The sequence below is a fragment of the Antechinus flavipes genome, chromosome 4 (assembly GCF_016432865.1).
Source record: "Antechinus flavipes isolate AdamAnt ecotype Samford, QLD, Australia chromosome 4, AdamAnt_v2, whole genome shotgun sequence".
Classification (NCBI taxonomy): Eukaryota; Metazoa; Chordata; class Mammalia; order Dasyuromorphia; family Dasyuridae; genus Antechinus; species Antechinus flavipes.
Window position 1 is genome coordinate 337810123 of NC_067401.1, and position 20697 is coordinate 337830819.

The 20697-nt window shown below is 37.3% G+C and overlaps 1 protein-coding gene across 1 annotated transcript in view; it reads right to left on the reverse strand.

The window, feature by feature from the left end:
- The window catches only part of ZC3H12D (zinc finger CCCH-type containing 12D), a 40438-nt gene extending 20015 nt beyond the window's left edge, over window positions 1-20423 (reverse strand). Inside the window, exon 1 of the mRNA XM_051997921.1 lies at window positions 19975-20423. Coding sequence (XP_051853881.1) covers window positions 19975-20393 — 419 coding nt within the window. The 5' untranslated portion in view covers window positions 20394-20423. The remainder of the gene's footprint in view (window positions 1-19974) is intronic.
- Between the last annotated feature and the right edge of the window lie 274 nt (window positions 20424-20697).

Sequence of the window (20697 nt, forward strand, 5' to 3'; positions counted from 1 at the left end):
AAAAACAGTTCAAAAAAGTAACCATGACATAAACTAAGTCCAACTTTGTGTGTATTTAATGTTCTATAACCATAGTCTCCCATCTCTGCAAAGGTTTCTGTTTATTTTTCAAGGTCTCTCTAGTTCTAAAAAACTCTTCATTTGCACACACAACTACCTCAAGCAATTATTCTTTCTAATTTCCCCTTCACTGCCAGCTTTTAAGAAAGAGTTGTTTATACTTACTACATTCATTTCCTTCTTCATTACTTAATTCCTTTGTAATCTCTGACTTCCATCTCTACTGCTTTAGTAAAACAGCTCTTTCCACGTCATAAATTACCACTAAATCCAAGGTCTTTATTATTTGTAATAATATTCCTTGACTTTTCCAAGACATTTCTTTTTTCTGGATAACTTGTGGTTCCTTGGCTTCCATGACTCACATGTCTCTGTTCCTCCTCTTGTTTCCTTTGTGGTTCTTTATCCTTTTCTCTGCCTCTTTACCATGAGGGTTTCTCAAGATTCTGTCATTAGCCTTCATCTCTCTCGACACTCTCTCTTGGAAACCTTATACCACTAATTGTTATCTCTATGTAGTAAGTGTGTGGAGAACAGATACATGAGAGAAAAAATCAGAAATACTGGAGGAAAAGATATAAACCCTTGAGGGGATCTCCAATGCCTGACACCTTACCTTTCACTTAATAGGTACTCAATAAATGTCTGTTGTGATTGATCATTGCTTCCATAATAACTCCAAAAAAAAGATGTCAACCAAATCTGAGACTTTCCTTCAGGGGTCTTAACGGGTACTATATGAATGGAATTTAAACTCTCACCCCAGAGTGATTCACTAAGTCACCTGACTTAGGGAAGAAACAAGAAAGTCTATTTATTATGCACAGGAAGAGCAAATAATCACTTATATTTTGGGAAGCACCTCACCATCATCCAGTCACCCTTGAAATCCTACCAAAAGTTCTCTAAAGAGCCACTGGACTGACCTGATCAAGAGTTACAATACAAACAAAGCCTTCCAAGTTAACTTCCAAGTTAGAAAGTGTCTGAGACCAGATTTGAACTCAGAAAGATAAGTCTTCCTGATTCCAAGCTCATTGCTCTATCCACTGGGCTACCTAGCTAGCTGCCCAGCTACCAGTCATTAATCCCTTATCAAAAATTAGTTTATCAAATCCTTTCCGACTAATTTTGGCCCTATTGGAGCAGATGAAAGAACAGGTTAAAGTGTTAGGGTGAGTTGATAGAAATATCCAGAGTGTGGGTCCCTACGCAGGAAGGGGGACCATAATTAGGGCAATCTCTATAGAACTTTGGGCAGCTAGGCAATATCTGGGGGTAGGGGAAAGGGAGAATGAGAAGGTGCCTACGATGAAGTTTCCCCTACTTTAAGTTCTGTGTATGACTGGCTCCAGTCACATTGTGTATTTGTATCATCTATTTGACAGACTTCAAAAACATTCAACGTATAACACCTGTCCCAAAAGTCCATGTAATGCTTGGGAGCTTTTCAAAGATACAGGTCTCCCGACTCCTCAGGTCCTCTTTGTTTTGACCCTCATAAAGTATTTAGCCAAATTAAGCTTCAAAAAACTGTTCATGCCCTGGAATCTCACTTATACCATTGTTTCTAATCAGTTTTTATATTGAGGAAATTTCACACAACTATAACACTGAAGTTGGATGCCCCATGCCCAAGAGCTCAAAATCATCTTGATGAGGTCCCGAGTAATTAGGTGGGACTGGCAGAGAAAGGCTGAAGTCCTGATAAGATTACTCCCTGAGGTAAGCAGGGAAGGGCACTGATGGGGGTCAGGTGAACCTTCTAGTCCTCCTCTGTGAAGATTGTGGGTAGCCCGGCTTTGCTGTGTGCACTCAGAAATCCAAGTTATATCAAACACCCGAGGTTAAATTTCCCATATAAACCAATCTGTGGCCCACGCCTTCTTTGCTGAATCTCTCTTGGGGTTATAGCCCACCGTGGCATTCTGCCCCATGATGTCCTTCTCCTCGCCCCTCCCTCACATCTCATCACCCCACCATGAATCATGATGTCTTTCTTCTTCTTATAAGTAACTAATTCTGTTAGGTGACAGAGCCTCTATGGATTAAGCCTACCAGTCAGTGGCTTACTCCCACCTCACGGCATATTAATGGATTCTTCCAAACTCCTTTTCTTGGTAAACTCTATTGCTCTCTATTTCATAAGTACCATTTCTGGTGTCTATTGCATTTCTTCATTCTGCCTGTAATCTCTTCTCACAAATAAACCTTCACAAATGAATTCTCCACATGACCAAACCCCAGCATTTGGTGCCTACATCAGTCACATTTCCAAAATATCATGGAGATAAGGAGCAGGTGATCCCTCAGTTTTTGGTGTCTACACCATCCACAACCATTTCACGTGGGGGAATCAGGGAGTGGGACAGTGGCAGGGACAACCAGGAGGTGTAACATCTGGGGGATCGGTAACAGCCTCATGTAGGAGATGTTACAACCTCAAGTGTCTCCAAAATATCATGGAGATGAGCTGGGAGAAAGACACAGGTGACTCCTCCATCTCATAAAAGCCAGAAAAATGGGTAAACACTAGTGGTCAAAAGTAACAAAACCAGGGTCCAGAAGACTACTTCTTGGAGATGTCTTTATTCCCAACCCATCAAAGTAACAAAGGATCATTAAACTAAAGCTACAAGAGACCTCAGAAGCACTTAGTCCAGCTCCTTCATTTTCTAGATGAGGAAGCTGAAGCTCAGAAAGGTTAAGAAATTTCCTGAAAGTTACACAGAAGGCAGAAGTAGGATTCAATTTTCTGACTCCCTTCAGAGGTGGTCCAGATTTTGCTATTAATAATGCTATTGAATGGGAGTTCTTAACTAATACTTTGGGGTGGCTCGGTTATTCCAAATAAACCTAATTCTGCTTGTCCTGCTGCAGTTACAGAAAATGGGGACTGGCACAGTCAAATGAAACTCTTGGGGGAGACTATAGGAGGATGTGAAATTATCATCTGTTTTCCCCCTACGCTAGACTTCAAATCACGCCTGCTGCAAATTTGCGTACTGAATGTAAAAAGAGCCACTTGCCTGAATTTGCCTACTCTGGAACAAGGAAATTGTACGCAACTATTAGCAAATGCTAAAAACCATTTGGATAAGATCTTATCAAATACCATAAGAAATACTCGAAAATACTTCAAGAAAAACCTCTTTTGTCCTTTCAGAGTCTGGGGGAAAGCCAGGCCCGTACAAGGTGACTACCTCATCTTCCTAAGTGCCCTCCCTGAGGACATATGATGACACATAAGTTGCCCACATTTGACATACGGCTGGGTATCCATGTACATACAGCACATATCCATCATTCATGGGTGGGTACTTCCTAACCCCCCCCCCACTATCCCCATGGCTGGCTGCTCAAGCAGATGACCCTTGCATCATATCTTACAAGCGTTCCAGCGTAGAACATCACATCTAGCTGAGAGCTCCCCCACACAATACAGATCCTCTCTGGTTGGGTGCCCACACACACAACACAACAACATCTGCCCAAGCACCCACACAGCCATGATACACATGACATACCTTGGGGGCCCATGAGCATGTGACACACAGACATCTCTTGATTTTCTCCGAACTGTATCATTAATTGGTGTGTGACATTATGCAAATAGAAATGACGTTCTCTGTTAGTTTAACATTTACAGATTGCCAACAATGCTGCTGTTCAGAATCTAGATTTCCCAGAACTTAAGAATCATTAAGGGAGCTTAGATATCCATCTGCCAAATCATAAACACTTCACAGTCAACTCTGGCTTCCTTTAAGTCCCTACTAAAATCCCATCTTCCACAGGAAGCCCTTCCCAACTCCTCTTAATTCTTTTTTTTTAAATTTTTTTATTATAGCTTTTTATTTACAAGATATATGTATGGATAATTTTTCAGCATTGACAACTGCAAAACCTTTTGTTCCAACTTTTCCCCTCCTTCCCCTCACCCTCTCCCCAAGATAGCAGGTTGACCAATACATGTTAAATATGTTAAAGTATAAATTAAATACAATATTAGTACACATGTCCAAATTTTGCAGTACAAAAAGAATCGGACTTTGAAATATTGTACAATTAGCCTGTGAAGGAAATCCAAAATGCAGATGGACAAAAATAGAGGGATTGGGAATTCTGTGTAGTGGTTCATAGTCATCTTCCAGAATTCTTTCCCTGAGTGTTGCTGGTTCAATTCATTACTGTTCTATTAGAGCTGATTTGTTTCATCTCATTGTTGAAGAGGGCCACATCCATCAAAATTGATCATCATATAGAATTCCAACTCCTCTTAATTCAATGCCTTCCCTCTCTTAGTTACTTCCTGTTTATTTTTTTGGGGGGAGTACATATCTGTTTATGTCATTACATATTATTTTATTGTCTTCCTCGTTAGATTGTGAGCTTAGGGAGGGAGAAAGAAAAATTCAGACCTCAAAATCTTATAAAGATAAGTGTTAAAAACTATCTTTACATATAATTAGAAAACAAATAAAATGCTATTAAGTTGAAGAAAAGCAGAACCAGGAGATCATAATATACCTCAACAATGATACTGTTTGAGGATGTATTCTGATGGAAGTGGATCTCTTCATTACAGAAAGCTTTAATTGATCAAGGATGGACAGAAGCAGCTACACCCAAAGAAAGAACACTGGGGAATGAATATAAACTGTTTGCATTTTTGTTTTTCTTCCTGGGTTATACCTTCTGAATCCAATTCTCCCTGTGCAACAAGAAAACTGTTCGGTTCTGCACACATATATTGTATCTAGGATATACTGTAACCTATTCAACATGTAAAGGACTGCTTGCCATCTGGGGGAGGGGGTGGAGGGAGGGAGGGGAAAAATCGGAACAGAAATGAATGCAAGGGATAATGCTGTAAAAAAATTACCCTGGCATGGGTTCTATCAATAAAAAGTTATTTTAAAAAGTTGAAGAAAAAACAATTTTGAAACAGAAAAAAAGTAGATTGTGAGCTCCTTGAAGAGAGGGATTCTCTCTTTGGCCTCTTTTTGTATCCACAGCACTTAGCACAATGTCTGGTACATAGCAGGCATTTAATAAATCTTTATTTATTAATAGACTAGTTAATAGAGTGATAGGAAACTCACTATGCCCTGAGTCAGCTCATTTCACTTTAAAAATCTCCAATTGTAGCAAGTCAACCAAACCTACCTCCTAAGGACAACAGGGCTCTGACCCCAGGTCTCATTTCTTCCCAAGAATATCTTGCTTTTGAAGGACATTAAGATACCTTTATTTACAAAAAGCAGAATGAGCCCTGTCCTGGAGGGTGCTGAAGAAGCCATAAGAATCACACTGGTTAGTGTGACAGCCAGAGAATTAAGACCTATAGGGAGCAGGTGAACACATGAGGGAGCTGGCAGTCCCCCTGGATGGAAGGCTCCCCATGGTGAGTCAGGAATTGCTTTCAAGATAATGGAAGGGCTGGGAGAAGCCCAGTGGGTCTTCTTCCCTATCTCCTAGTAAAGATCAGAGATGTGGGGATGACACATTGATTTCACTATTGCTCTGGGTGCAAAAACTACAGCTCTAGACCCAGCTTTTGTGACTATACACAGAAAAAAAGGAAAGTACAAACTGCCTCATACCCTTTGATCCAGCAGTGTTTTTACTGGGCTTATATAACCCAAAGGGATTTTTTTTTCTTTTTTTGCTGAGACAATTGGGGTTAAGTGACTTGCCCAGGGTCACACAGCTAGGAAGTATTAAGTGTCTGAGGCCACATTTGAACCAAAGAGATCTTAAAGGAGGGAAAGGGACCCACATGTGCAAAAATGTTTGTGGCAGCCCTGATTGTAAGGGCAAGAAACTGGAAACTGAGTGGATGCCCATCAATTGGAGAATGGCTGAATAAGTTATGGTATATGAATATTATGGTATATTACTGTTCTGTAAAAAATGACCAGCAGGATGAATGCAGAGAGGCTTGGAGAGACTTACATGAACTGATGCTAAGTGAAATGAGCAGTACACAGCAACAACAATATTATATGACAATCAATTCTGATAGACATGACTCTTTCCAAAAATGAGATGATTCAGGCCAATACCAATGATCTTGTGATGAAGAGAACCATCTACACCCAGAGAGAGGACTGTGGGGACTGAAGATGGATCACAACATTGCATTTTTACTCTTTTTGTTGTTGTTTGCTTGCATTTTATTTTCTTTTTCATTTTTTTTCCTTTTTGATCTGATTTTTCTTGTGCAGCAAGATTATTGTGTAAATATGTATACATATATTGGATTTAACATTATATATATGTTATATTTATATAAAAATATAATATTTTAACATGTTTCACATATTTTGGATTACTTGCTATCTAGAGGAGGGGGTGGGAGGAAGGAAGGGAAAATTTGGAACAAGATTTTGTAAGAGTCAATGTTGAAAAATTATCTGTGCACATTTTGAAAATAAAAAGCCTTAATTAAAAAAATAATAATTAAAAGAAAGAAAAAAGAAAAGTATAAAATGCAGGATCTCCATTAAATCCTTGTTTTCAAGCTTTCATCACTAGTACTGATAGTACAATAGAACTGATTTCTAAATAACAACAATGTATAAAAATTTAGGGCACATAGTTGTACTTAATATATCTCCTTTCAATTCTTGTGACAAATGAAAAATTGCTTTAAATAGTAAACATTTTTGCAATAAAATGGGGAACTTGTGTCTCCCAGTGAACAGAACTGAAATGTCTTAATCTATAGGAAAAAAGCTAATTTTGCCTTTAAATGCCATTTACAGATCATTTCTATCATACAATCTAAATTTCTAATGTTGAAATGTTTAAAAATTACAAAAGGACTTTATAATGATCTTTTGCTATTGTATCATCCCTGAAAAGAAATACAAACATCTTTTTTTGTTAAATTATAGAAATTGTTGAAAAAAGATTTTGTGTAATTGCTGACACAAAAATAATTCTACCATTAAGATCACTTCTTATGTCAAAGATCACTTAAGTCATATTCAGCTTTGGGCTCACCTTGTAAAATATAATCACACAATGTGAAGTGGACTCAGAGTCAAAAGACCCTCTTCTACTTATTAACTTATGTAATCCTACTATGGACAAGTCATATGAACTCTGTGAGTCTGTTTCCCCAACTATAAACCAAAGGGGCTGCACCTGATGAACTCTGAAGGCCCTTCCAGCAGTGATTCTATAATTTATCCCCTTCCAACTTTAAATCCTAAGAAACTTGAAGAGAAACTTTCTTAATCATTAACATTTTTAAATCACTAGAAAGATAAAAATCTGTCACGTATTTAGAGACTCACAAAAAAAGCCTGCAATCTTCCTAGGCAATCTAAGCTAAATTCTTCACGCTGTAGTTCTTTGTCTTTGGATATCAAAGAAGATTTTTACTCAAGAAAAAGATTTATTACAAACAATAAACCTAATAGTCTAGTGTTCAGTAAGCCCAAAGACCACAATTACTAGGGAAAAGACACACTATTTGACAAAAAGTTTTGGGAAAACTGATTGGTAATTAGTAGAAATTAAGTTTATACCAACATTTGATATCATATGCCAAATCAAACCCAAATGGTTATATGACCTTGACACAAATGGTCACATTATAAACAAATTAGAGAAACAGTGAAGAAATTCTATTTTAAATCTATAAATAGGAGAAGGGTCATGACTAAGCAAGGGACAAAGAAGGTCACAAAAGACAAAATTTCCATTTTATAAAGTTTAAAATTTTTTGTGTAAATGACACTAAAAAATTAGAAGAAAAATAATTCATTGTAGGGAAAGAAATCTTTGCTACTAGTTTCTCTACTAAAAGGTGTCATTTCCAAGATGTTTAAGGAATTGATCCAAATTGTAAGAAGTCAATCTTCACTTGATAAGAGCTCAAAGGATACAAATAGGAAGTTCCTAAAGGAAAGAAATTCAAGCTATCTATATCCATATTTTAAAAAAAGTTTCAACTCATTTCCAATCAGAAAAATGAAAATTAAAGCAAATGTGGTGTTCTATCTTGTCCTTATCAGAATGGCAAAGTTGACAAAAAAGCAAAATGACAAATATTGGAGAGGGTTGCATAAAAATTGGTGGAACTTTGAATTGGCACAGCCATTCTAGAAATCAATTTGGAACTATGCCCAAGAAATTACTAAGCTCTGTATGGCCTTGTCCCAACAATATCACTACTAGACCAATAACCAAAGAAATAAAAAAAAAAGTAAATAATTTTTATATGCATAAAAATACTGATAATAGTTTTTTTTTTCTCCATTGGCAAAGAACTGGGAGCTAAGGTGTCAATCAATTGGGGAATGGCTAAGTAAATTATGCCATGTGAATGTAATATAATATTATGGTGCTATAAATAATGAGGAAAGTTTATTTTAGAGAAACCTGGGAAGATCTCTATGAATTAATGCAGAGTGAAATGAACAAAACCTGGAGAAGAATTTATACCATAATATTAACACTATAAAAACGAATAGTTTTGAAAGATTTAAGAACCTTAACCAAATCAATAATCAGCCATGATTCTAAAGAATCATTGATGAAGAATGTTACCTACCTTGTAGCAAAGAGGTGATGGACCCATAGGCAGAATGAGACAGGAATCTTTGAACAGAGTCGTTGCGGATATTTGTTTTGTTTGATTATGCTTATTTGTTAAACACTTTTATATTTCTTTTCTTTCCAGGGAAAGGAAATAGAGGCACTTGAAAGTTGAAAAAATTTAATAAAAGAAAAATATTTGCTTTATTCTTTTTTATCTCTACTTAAGCCTTGCTTAAAAACCAGCACTGTGGCTTGGAGGCAAGTTGAGTGTTTACAATAGAAAGCAGGGGCTAGCAAACTGAAAATGATAATTAGCATTTATACAGCACTTGAAGATTTGTAAAGCACTTTACAAATATGATCTCATCTTATCCTCGCAACTACCTGGAAAGTAGGTACTATTATCAAAAAACTAAAGCAGATTTTCCCAGAATCAAAGTTTTGAACTCAGGTTTTCCTGACTCCAGATTCAGCTGGAGGGCACTCTGTAACTGCCACTAAAGATAGACCCATGTGTCTATCATCCACAAGGCAGCCAGACTAAGTATTGGGAAACTGGTCCCTGAGTGACGATCTTTTTGACCACAGCATTTTACAAACACCATCAGCAATTTATGTATGAAGTCATGGGTTTCTTTGTCAATAAATATCAACACTTACCTTTAAATTAATTACAGAACACACTGATCTCCTGACTTCTCTCCCCTACCCTTGCCTTCCAGGCAAATATGATAAATCCCCACTCCATAAAGAGGGAACAAGATGGAATATAAAAAACTTGTGATGATGGGAATTGAAGATGTTTTCCTACTTTGTTGTTTATTTAATACATTAAATTATATTGCTTTTCCTAAATCCTCATTACATGACCCATCACTTGTAATGAAGTCAATGTAGTATAGACAATAGAACACCAAAACTGGAGTTTCAGAAGAACTGAGTTCAAATCCTACTTACTGGATAGGAGACCTTTGGCAATAGACTTCCATTCCTCATTTATAAGGAGACAGAATTTGAACTCAATTAGACGGCCTTTAAGATCTATTCCAGTTTTAAGTTTAAATTCTGAACTTTCATTATACTTCTAAAACACAAATGTCTTCCTTTTCTTATGAAAACAACCAGATTGAAAATTTCGTTAGGTACAATGCAGAGTAACTCTAGACATAACTTTCTTGGTTTACATGGCTCATGGACAAATTATATTCTGAAAATGAGCCAACTCCTTCTTTAAGTACTCTGGGCAAACTAACTCTCATTTCTTTTAAGAGACTTTGGGCAGCAGCCTACACATGTCCAAAACACGCTGACGCTGCAGAGTGGTAAGCACAAGTCTATTAAAATCAATCTGTTAATACTGTAACTCTCCAGTAAAGAGGCTAAAACTGTCTTGTATGCAAAATATATACATATATGTGTGTGTGTGTGTGTGTGTGTATATATATATATATATATTCAGCTATATAGCTTCTCTTTAATAGAGAAGAGCATGGTAAAGCATCATGTGAAAAGCAAAGAAAAACAAGATATAGCTGATGTCTCAGAATACAATGCTTAATTATTGTTATCAGTTAACCTCTATCAAGAGTCATTTTTAACCTTCTGAGGAAGAATCGAGTTGTTTTGTAGTGTTTTCTTAAATGAGTAGCTTTTCCATAGATTGGAGGGTCCTGCCAGAAAAGGTCCTCAGTAAATGTTGATGACTAGCTGGTCTCTGGGACATATTTTTACCAGGGAGGGATTTTCTCCTACTCTTTGCATTTCATCCTGTAGCCTTAGAAATTGTGTTTTCCATCAATTAAATAGTAAAACTCGTGTGTGTGTGTGTGTGTGTGTGTGTGTGTGTGTGTGTGTGTGTGTGTGTAGAAAATGAAAACAAATTACTTCCAAGACTTGGTTCAAGTCCCTTTTCTAACATATACTGTATGACCTCAAGCAGGTCATTTAGCCTATAAGACCCAGGCAAGTCTCTAAGAGTTACAGAGAAGTTAAGGATCTCCATAAACAAAGCGAAATTTCCTCATTGGGGAGTTACTAATATGTATGAAATCATAGCTCTAGAACCAAAAAAAAGAAGAGGGTGGAGAAGAACAATGTATGTCCATTTCCCTATTTGGAAGAATGATAAGAGATCAAGTAAACACATAGACCAAGAGATCTTTGGGTTATAATACTTAGACTCATTAAAAAGACAGTACCTGGTCCAGAGAAAAACTTGCTTCAATAAAATCCAACTTAATTCACTAAGACTTTATTGAGTATAGCTCATCATAGGCAAACAAAAGAAGCATAAGACAAGAGTTCCTGCTATGGGAAGATCCAGCCCAGTTCATCCAGGAAACTTTAAAATGTGATTGAGTTATTGTATCCATTAAAGACTCCCACAGGTGACATATTAAAAAATTCGGTTAGACAGTGGTTCTTAGGAAAAAGACCTGGGGATTTTAGTAGATTCATTATGAGTCAAAGTGTGATGTTTCAGGCCAAAAAAAAAAAAAAAAAAAAACTAATGTGAAGATCTGAAGGTGTATTTAGAGATGTGTGGTATCTAGAACAAGGGATGTAATGGTTCAGCTGCAATCTGCCCTGATCAGTCACGTCTGGGACACTACATTCAGTTCTAGATAACATATTTTAGCAAGGTCACTGACAGCCTGAAAGACATCCAGAGGAAAGCAATCAGGATGCTGAGTACTCAAAACCATACCAAGTGAGGATTGGGTGAAGGAATTGGGGATTGTGGAACTGGGGACTGTTAGTCTCCCAAGATTTAGGTTGATTTCAAATATTTTAATAATTGTCTTGTCAAAAGGCATTAGATTTAATCTGCTTGGCACCGAAGGAAAGAACTAGGACCAATAGATAGAAATTACAGAAAAGAAGATATTACTTTAGGAAAAATTTCCTAACAATCAAGTTATCTGAAAATGGAATAGGTTGTCCTAATAGTGGATTCCCTATCACTGAAGATTTTCAAGTGGAAACTACTACTTGTCTGCAGTGTTGTAGAAAGGATACTTACTGGATGTAGGATCTGAGCTCGATGAGCTCCGAGATCCCCCTCATTCTCGAACTCTATGATTCTACAAAGAGATATGATGGTAAACAGGCAAACCCTCTCCAGACACTCTGATCATATCAAATAACACCATACTTCAATGTATGAATTCTAGCTATAATATCCATAATAGCATTATATAATATCTCTTGTTTTTTCCTTATAACAACCTTGGGAGGCAGGTGCTATTATCAGCCTCATTTTATAGATGAGTAAATGAGGCAGACAGGTTAATTGACTTGCCCATGATCACACAATTAGTAAACTTCTAAGGTGCTATATTTTTGCACTACGGGCAGAATGAGGACATTTAGTGGTATCATGGTGTTGATACTTTCAAACTGGGGACGATGTTATATGTAGTCATGTGCTCTAAAGGCTAAAAGACACTAATATGGCATGGGGGGGGGGGAAGACCTGAGTTTAAATTCTCCTCAGATACTGAGGCAAGTCATTTAACCTATCTACCATAATTTCCTCAACTGCAAGAAGGGAATAAAAATAACACTCATCTTCCAAGGTTGTGGTGAAGAGCAAATGAGATATTTGTAAAGTACTTTGGAAACCTTAAAGTGATCTTTAAATACTAGTTATTAACATTATTACCATTTCAGACCAGGAATATGAATGCAGTGACACATCTTCACTGAAATGACTAACCACCTCACACCTACCAAAGTGGACAATATGACCAAAAAGAAAAATGTTGGATGTTAGAGGGGATGTAGGAAAACTGGGACACTGATGTATTATTGGTGGGGTTGTTGTGAATTGACCCAATTATTCTGGAGAGCAATTTGAAACTATGCCCAAAGGGCTATAAAACTGTACATACTTTTTGATCCCAGAAATACCTCCATGAGGTCTATATTCTAAAGACATCAAAAAAAAAAAATGGAAAAGGGCTTATTTGTACAAAACTGTTTACAGCAGCTCTTATTTGTGGTGGCTAAGAAATATGCTCCATCAATTGGGAAATGGCTAAACAAGCTTAATATAGGATTGTAAAGGAATATTATTGTATTGTAAGAAATGACAAACAAGATAATTTCAAAAAACCTGGAAAGGTCATATGAACTAATGCATAGGGAAGTGAATAGAGCAGGAAAACGTTAAACATAGTAACAGTAATATTGTTCAATGAAGGAATGACTTAGCTCTTCTCATGTAAGACAATCCCAAAGGACTAATGATGAAATAAACTATCTGCCTCCAGAGAAAGAATTGATATTGATTGAATACAAACTAAAAGCATGCTATTTTCACTTTTATTTTTTTCTTATACATAAAATACAAAATTCATATGAAGGCAAAAAAATCAAAATTCCAAGGGAATAAAAAGGAGATAAAGACAGGGAAGTGGGAATAAAGGGGAGCTAAAGAAAGGTACCAGATTCCACACTATACTAAAAAGCAGTAATTCTCATAAGAATTTGGTACTGGTTAGAAAACAGTGACATCAATCAATGGACCAGATTCTATATACAATATACAGAAGCAAATGAACCTAGTAGCCCATTATTTGATAAACACAAAGTCTCCAGCTACTAGGATAATGGTTCATTATTTGATTTAAAAAAAATTGTTGGAAAAATTGGACAGTAGTAAGGAAGAAAATAGATTTAAACTAACACTCCCCTGCTTTATACCAGAATTAGTCCTAAATGGCTACATAGTCTTAAATATAAAAAGTGCCATGAAAACAAATTAGAGAAAACAGGTAGGGGAAAGTATCAGATCTATTGGATAGAAGAAAACTCATAACTAAAAAAAAAGGATAGAGAGGATCATAGAAGATAAAATGGATAACTTTGTACAAACAAATCAAATAATGCAAAGATTAAAAGAGAAGCAATTAATTAAGGAGAAAAAGTATTAAGTTTTTCTGATGATATAAAAAGAACTGATTTAAATTCGTAAGAACAAGAGCCATTTTTCAATTGATAAATGGTCTAAGGATATAAATGGGAAGTTTTCAAAAGAAGAATAATATATAATTGAATGATTTTGAAGGCTTGTATAAAGAATGAAATGGGTAGAATTGGAAAAACAATTTATCCAATAACAGTAAGGTGGAAAAAACACCCAACAACAGTAACACAAAATCATAAAAACAACTTTAAAAGCTATAAGAACTCTGATCAATACAATGACCTTCCATGATTCAAGAGTTCTAATTGACAAAGCATGCTATCTACCTTCTGACAGACAAGTGATATAGTCATTACATAGAATGAGACATATTTTCAAAAAGGAAATAAAAACAATTTGTTTTACTTGAATAAGTATTACAAGGAGTTTGTTTCCTTTTTGTTTTCCTAGTCAGATAGAGCATTAGAGGGAGAGAAGACAGATTTCTATTAACTCTTAAAAATTATTTTTTTAAAGTTTCTGAAAGGCAGAGATAGACAGAGTGCGCAGTGGAAAAGGTTTGGAGATAAAAGACGTGAGAGCAAACTTCAGTCTTACCACTCCTTTGTGCAACTGGGTCTTCCCCATAAGGCTGTTGGACTATACATAGCCTTTAAGATGATTCCACTTCTAAGTCTATGATCCTATGAATCCACTCCAAATATCTGAATCTTTAAGGACTTGGCCAGAAAACACAAAGCATTTCTCTAGTCCTTACTTCTTGATTTGGTTGACTGGGTCCACAAGCAACACTAATACACACTCAGGTTACATAGGGAAACTCGGAGAGGAAGTCAAATGGAGCTAGCCAAAGAGAGCCAACTTTACCTGCTTAATGATACATACAAGGGACATGAGAACGTCTGGTGTTACCAGGATATTTTGTCAAACTATTCTCGAGAAAGTGAGCCTAAATTAGAGATGTAAAGGGAAAAACTAAATCTGAATGGAAAGGAAGAGGAAAAGGTTTCCAGAAAGCAGGTGGACTAAACAGCATTTCCCTGCTACAAAGTGAGACAAATGCAAAGAACTGAAAATCAAAAAGGTGTACATCAAATAGGGAGTGGCTGAATATATTATGGTGTATGTATATAGTGGAATACTACTGTGCTATGAGAAATGACAAAAGAGGTAGTTTCAGAGAACATGGAAGGAATTATAGGAACTAAGGCAGAGTGAAGTGAAAGAACCAGGAAAACAATTTATACAAACATCACAATATTATAAAGACAAATGACTTTGAAAGACTTAGGATCTCTGATCAACATATTGACCAACAAAATCTCCAGACGACTTAAGATACAATGTGCAATAGAAAGGCAATGATAATAGAAAGGCAATAGCCTCAATATAGATTAATCCATATTTTTTAGATATGGCCAATGCCAGGATTTGCTTCACTTGACTACCATGTTCATAATAGGACTTTTGTTTTGGTTTTTGCTTTCTTGAGTGAGAAGGGAAGGAAAGAATATGAATCTGAAAACAGAATAAAATTTAATAAATAATAAATAATAATAAAAAACAGAATAAATTGATTTTCTTCTTTAAAAATTTTAAAGTGAGCCAAATGGAAAAGGAAATGTAGAGCCTAATATTTGTTCTGAAGCCAGAGAATCATTCCATTTCAGTAAAGTAGCAGCACCAATGAGCATGATCCTAAGCATCCTAATTTAGATGAAGTCATCCTAAATGGAAGATGGATTAGAAAAAGTAACCTTAACATTGTACATATCTGTCACTCAGCAAATAATTTATTAAACACATATTATGTTACAGGAACTGTACTAAGCACTGTAGAATAAGGTAAAGATTATCCCTGCCCTCAGGGAACTTACATTCTAATGAGAGAAAACATGGAAGTAAATAGTTATAGACAAGCTACATATGGAGTAGATGGAAGATAGCAGCTGGAGCTCCAGTAAAGCCTCCTGAACTGAGTTTTAAAGGAAGTCACAGATTCTAAACAGAGATGCATAGGAGGCAGCCAAGTGCAAAATATAGAGACATCGTAGCAAGTGGACCGATGTAGAAGAATCCCAGTTTGTAAAAGGGAGCCAAGAGGAAGAAGGCTGAAAAAGTAAGGACAGGTTTGGCTATGAAAAGCTTTAAATGCCAAAACCTAAACTAGACTCACCAGATTACTTAAATGTGTCAAACAGAAGGGTTAGTACTTTGGTTTGGTACTTATTTAAAAGTATAGCTATAAAGATCAATCAGTAAAACAGGTGAGATTTATATTTCAAGATAAACTTCAAATAGACTCACTTGGATATAAAAGGTGACATCATATCCAAATTAGAGGAACAAGGAATAAAATATCTTTTACAACTATAGATAGAAGAAATTTGCAACAAAAAAAGGGATGTGGACAAAGGTGTGCTGGAATCTGGACAAAGGTGGGCTGGAGTCAACACAAATTAGCAAATACTACAAATCAGGGATTGATCTTTGCAGCTAGTTATTCTGATAAAGAAAAAAAAAATACAACATCTATATGATTAATGTTAATTCACATTTACAAGATCAAGAGCCACTCTTCAATCAATAAGTGAACAAGAAGTTTTCAAAGGAAGACACCCAAGCTATCAACAAAGTCTCCCTTCTTCTATTTCTTAGCTATCCTAACTTGTTTCAAGACTCAACTTAAATACCATCAAAAGTAATAAGCTCAAAATGTCATAACATAAGAAATTAATGGAAATATTGGTATAAGTTAAAATTCCAGATCATAGAGCAATTTTGCAAAGTGACTTGTCTAGATCACTGCCAGAAGGAAAAGATATGCCCTCAAGGTAAATTCCAGAGGAAAGAGAGACAGAGAGAGACAAAGAGAAAGATCTACTTCATTGAGCTCTAAGCACCACATGATCTACTTGATCATTAGTTAAAAAAAAAAAAAAAAACAATTTAGAAGTCTATTGAAACAGATTATATATATATATATAATATGATGATCAAAACTATAACCAGAACCAGCCTAGGTAAAATATGTTAAAGGCATCCATTTCTGCTTTTATGTCCTTTTCTTCTCCTCAAATATCCTTGGTTGCCCAATTCAGTTCAATTCAATAAACATTTTTTTAAGAACTAGAAATACAGAGAGAATAATGATGTATTTCCTGACCTCAAGAAGGTTACTATCCAAAGTTCTAACCAGGGCCACTCTTCCCAGGCTATAGACAATTGCTTTTTACTCTCCCTTGTCAACCCTGAATCAATCCTATGACCTTTTCCAACAGTCCTTGGAAACTATCAGTTGAAAAACATTTGATAAATTAACTCATGATAAGGTGTTAATGATTGGTAAAAGCTAAATATGTTACCCCTCCCTAGCCTATTTGTATTTTAACCCGAGATGTTGCCTTGACTCAAAAGGAGTGGCTCTTATTACAGCCTTTCAAGGATGTTGAGGCAAAGGGGTTTTCCCAGCACACAGGTGACTGCTTGCTCCTGCTGTTTATGGCAGGCTCGGTCACTTCCCTAAGGCATGCAGAACAGGGAGCTCCCTGGTTGATTGTGGTAGGTCCAACGCCAATGATAGATGACAGTGGGACATCTAAATGTGAAAGTGGTGGCGATTTATTGCACAGGAACACGGAATCTCACTTATTATCATCCCCATTGTACAGAGAAGAAACTAAGGCTCCCAGTGATTTAATCATTTGCCCATGGCCATACAGTCTGTCAAAGAATCCAAACTCTGGTCTCTTGACCTCTCTGCCACTGGCCATTCAGCTGTATTTGAAGAGGGATCTCTAGAACTCATTGAGAGTACTGGGACACGTCCAATTTTTATTATATTTTCTGCTTGTCTTTCTGACTTCATGACTCCACCATTCAGTCAGTGTCTCACATCTGCAACCTGGAGTCCTATTGATTCTGTCCTCTCCTAGCTCATCAGCAGCCTGATGCCACAACTGAGTCCATCCCTGCAAAATCTTTTTTGCTTCTCCTCTGTTCCCTGAGGAATACCAGCTCAGATACCCGGGGACCAAATGATCCCATCAACGTTCCTACTGTCCCATGGTGTAGAGATGAAGAAGTGGTCAGACCATACCTAAGCTTAAAGTTTTAAAGCTTAAAAGGACCTTACAGGTCAGCTAAGTCCAATCTGCCATTTTATTCATGAGGACATTGGGATCCCAAGTGATAGGAAACTTCCCTGATGTTACACAGCTAGTTAGTAAGTGTCAGGGGTGGGATTTGAAGATAGATTCTCTTGATTCCAAACCCAACACTCTTTACTCTGTACTATGGTGATGAGAGGAGTGGAGTTTGTGTGCCTGGAGCAGAGACCCAGTGCCCCTTTTCTATTACTGTCCACTAGAGGAATAAAGCCCAAATAAAAATCTAACACATGCATCTTAAAATCATAAAATAAACACCTTTCTGCCAATGAAAGGAAAATTGTAAAAATATGCACTTGGAAAAAGTAAGATAAAGGTGTTATTCATTAACACTTCCACGTGTTAATACTCTAGGCAATGTCTAATTTATTTATTTCCAGTGCTGCTTCTGATTTTGACTTTATTTTTTCCATAAGAAGCTCAAGCAATAAAAATTAATCGTTAGGTTATTCGCTCAGACGATAGTTACTTTTTGCAAGAAAGGTAGAAGGGTGGATAGCAGAATGATTAAAGAGCTGGATTTAAGTTTTATTTTTGACATACATTGTCTGTGTCACCCTCACAATGACTCTGGGAAAATCACTTAATTTCTCAGGACCTCGAGTAGCTCTAAGGTTGTTCTGCATCCTTGGTGGGACTTCCATACCAGGAATCCTCTACCATGACAAAATCAGCGGCTATTTCAACCTCCTAACACCAAAGCACACACATCAGAAATGTGAAGCATGGGGAGCTAGGAACTATGACTTGATTCTGGGGCAGCTGGAACAGTTTGGTGACTCCGTGGTAACCTCATAGGGCAGATCAAATGAGATCATATCCACAAGGTGTACCTACTAGGAACATTTTTGTTGTTATTGTTAGACATATAGTAGGTACTTTTTTGTGCTATTGTTGTTAGGCAACTAGGTCAATGTAGCAGATAGAATATTGGACCTTGAGTGAGGAAAACCAGTTCAAATCCAGTCTCAGACAATGGCTGTGTGACCCTGTGCACCTCAGTTTCCTATCTGTAAAATGATCTGGAGAAGGAAATGGCCAACCACTCCGGTGTCTTCTCCAAGAAAACCCCAAATGGGGTCAAGCAGAGTCAGATGTGACTGAAAAATCAGTGGAAACAACAACAATCTCTCTGGGTCTGAATACATTTCTCTGCAAAATTAGATGACTTCTAAGGCTTTTTTTCTGGCCTCAAACTGAATACAATGACATGCAAAAGGGGTTCTACTCTCCTTCAATATTTTCCCAGCCCAAGGTAACCCTACTGAGTAAAAGGGGAAAAAAAGAGAACGAATAAATAAGCCAGACATGGATCTACAGTGGACTTGTCTGAACAAGAACTGTAAGAGACAAGTTTGTAGCTGAACTATTCTAAACTCTTGACCTCTCATTGACAAGTTAAAGTCAGTTCAGTGCAAACAATACAGCCCAGTCATATCAATAATCTATTAATAAATATGAAGTTTTTGATAAATATTGGTGAATTTGATTCTACCAGTGACTCAGCTTTCAAAAGGGAAGCATATCAACAGCTATGGTAAAGTTCTTTACTCCGGCTCTGACTCATTAAACTGAGTATCCCCTTGTTTGGACAAAGTGAATCCTATAAGTTACTGAGAAAACGCCTATAATTTACACTATATGGTGATAACTCCTGGAAATCAAGAAATATCTTGTTATTGCATTAGATGACTGAAAACTTTTTTTTAAACCCGTTTAGCTATATCTAAAATTAGGAAACTAGAATTAAATCTCACAGGGCTGACAAGTGAAACATTCCCAATAGAAGAGGCAGTGTGGAAAAGTGAGGTGGAAGTAAAGAAAGAGGACCTGCATTTAAACCCTGATTCTGCTATGGGCAACCTGTTTGCCACTGGATAAAGCAGTCCATTTTTCATGCCTCAGTTTCCTTATCTGTAAGATGAGAGCATTGACCTCTGAAATCATGTCCAAGTCTAGATTTATGGGTCTCTGATCCTTCCAGCTTAAAATGGATGTTTCTAAGATGCTTTAAAGAACATACACATACATATTTATGTATGTGTGTGTGTATAATATATAATTTTAATTAAGTCTTAAGACAAGCTTGTGAATGAAAAGTCTGACGTGGAGAGGTTTTGTAACTTGTCAAGCTAAATGGTGAGAGAACAAAAACCAGAACCCCAGATCTCCTGCACCCTAACTGTGCTTCCCCTACTACACCGTTCCACATCCTATGGGATGCCAGGCAATTGGGTAATAGAGTGAATGAGCTGGTACCTCATAGCCACGTTGCTGCCATCAATAACAATGGGTCTCAAATGATTGTCGGCGTCCTCCCCCTCATCCTCAGGATCCGCACCCAGAAGCCGAGTGGACAGGTCCGCAGTGCCACCGGAGCCCCGGGCAACGAGTTTTGGAGGGGGGTTCTCCCCATAGCTCTCCCCGGCCTGAGGGCGGCTGCCCATCTGGATCAGCTCCTGGAGGATGTCATTCACCAGTGCCCCCTGGCCGAGCTTTGCCAGCACTCTGACAACGTCCTCCCGGCTGTAGCCCAGCTTTCGGAAGAACTCCAGCTTCTCTGTGTGGGGCTCCATCGAAAGCACCCCGCCTGGCTGGGGGACAGGCGAGGCTCTGGCTCCCTGAGGAGTCAGCCCCTTCTGGCTCCTGGGCTTGGTCTTGGTCCTCACCACCAACATGCAGATGTATGAACTGAAAGAGAGGAAAAATCATCAGTCTTTTTTTTTTCCCAACCTGGCAGTGAAACTGTCAGTTTACTGAGGACAAATTATTTATACAGTTGCTCTTCTACACTTTATCTTTCAGGAAATCATGGTCCCTTTGGGGATTTTCAGTTGCTCGGTGTGGTTAGTGAGCCACAGATACCATCACCCTGCTTTTACTAGTGCAATCTCAAAATGTCAGCTCGGTACCCATGGGCAAACTTCATCAAACAAAGAGGAAAGAGTGAGGTAGGAAAATGAGGAAAGAAGTGGTTTTGGA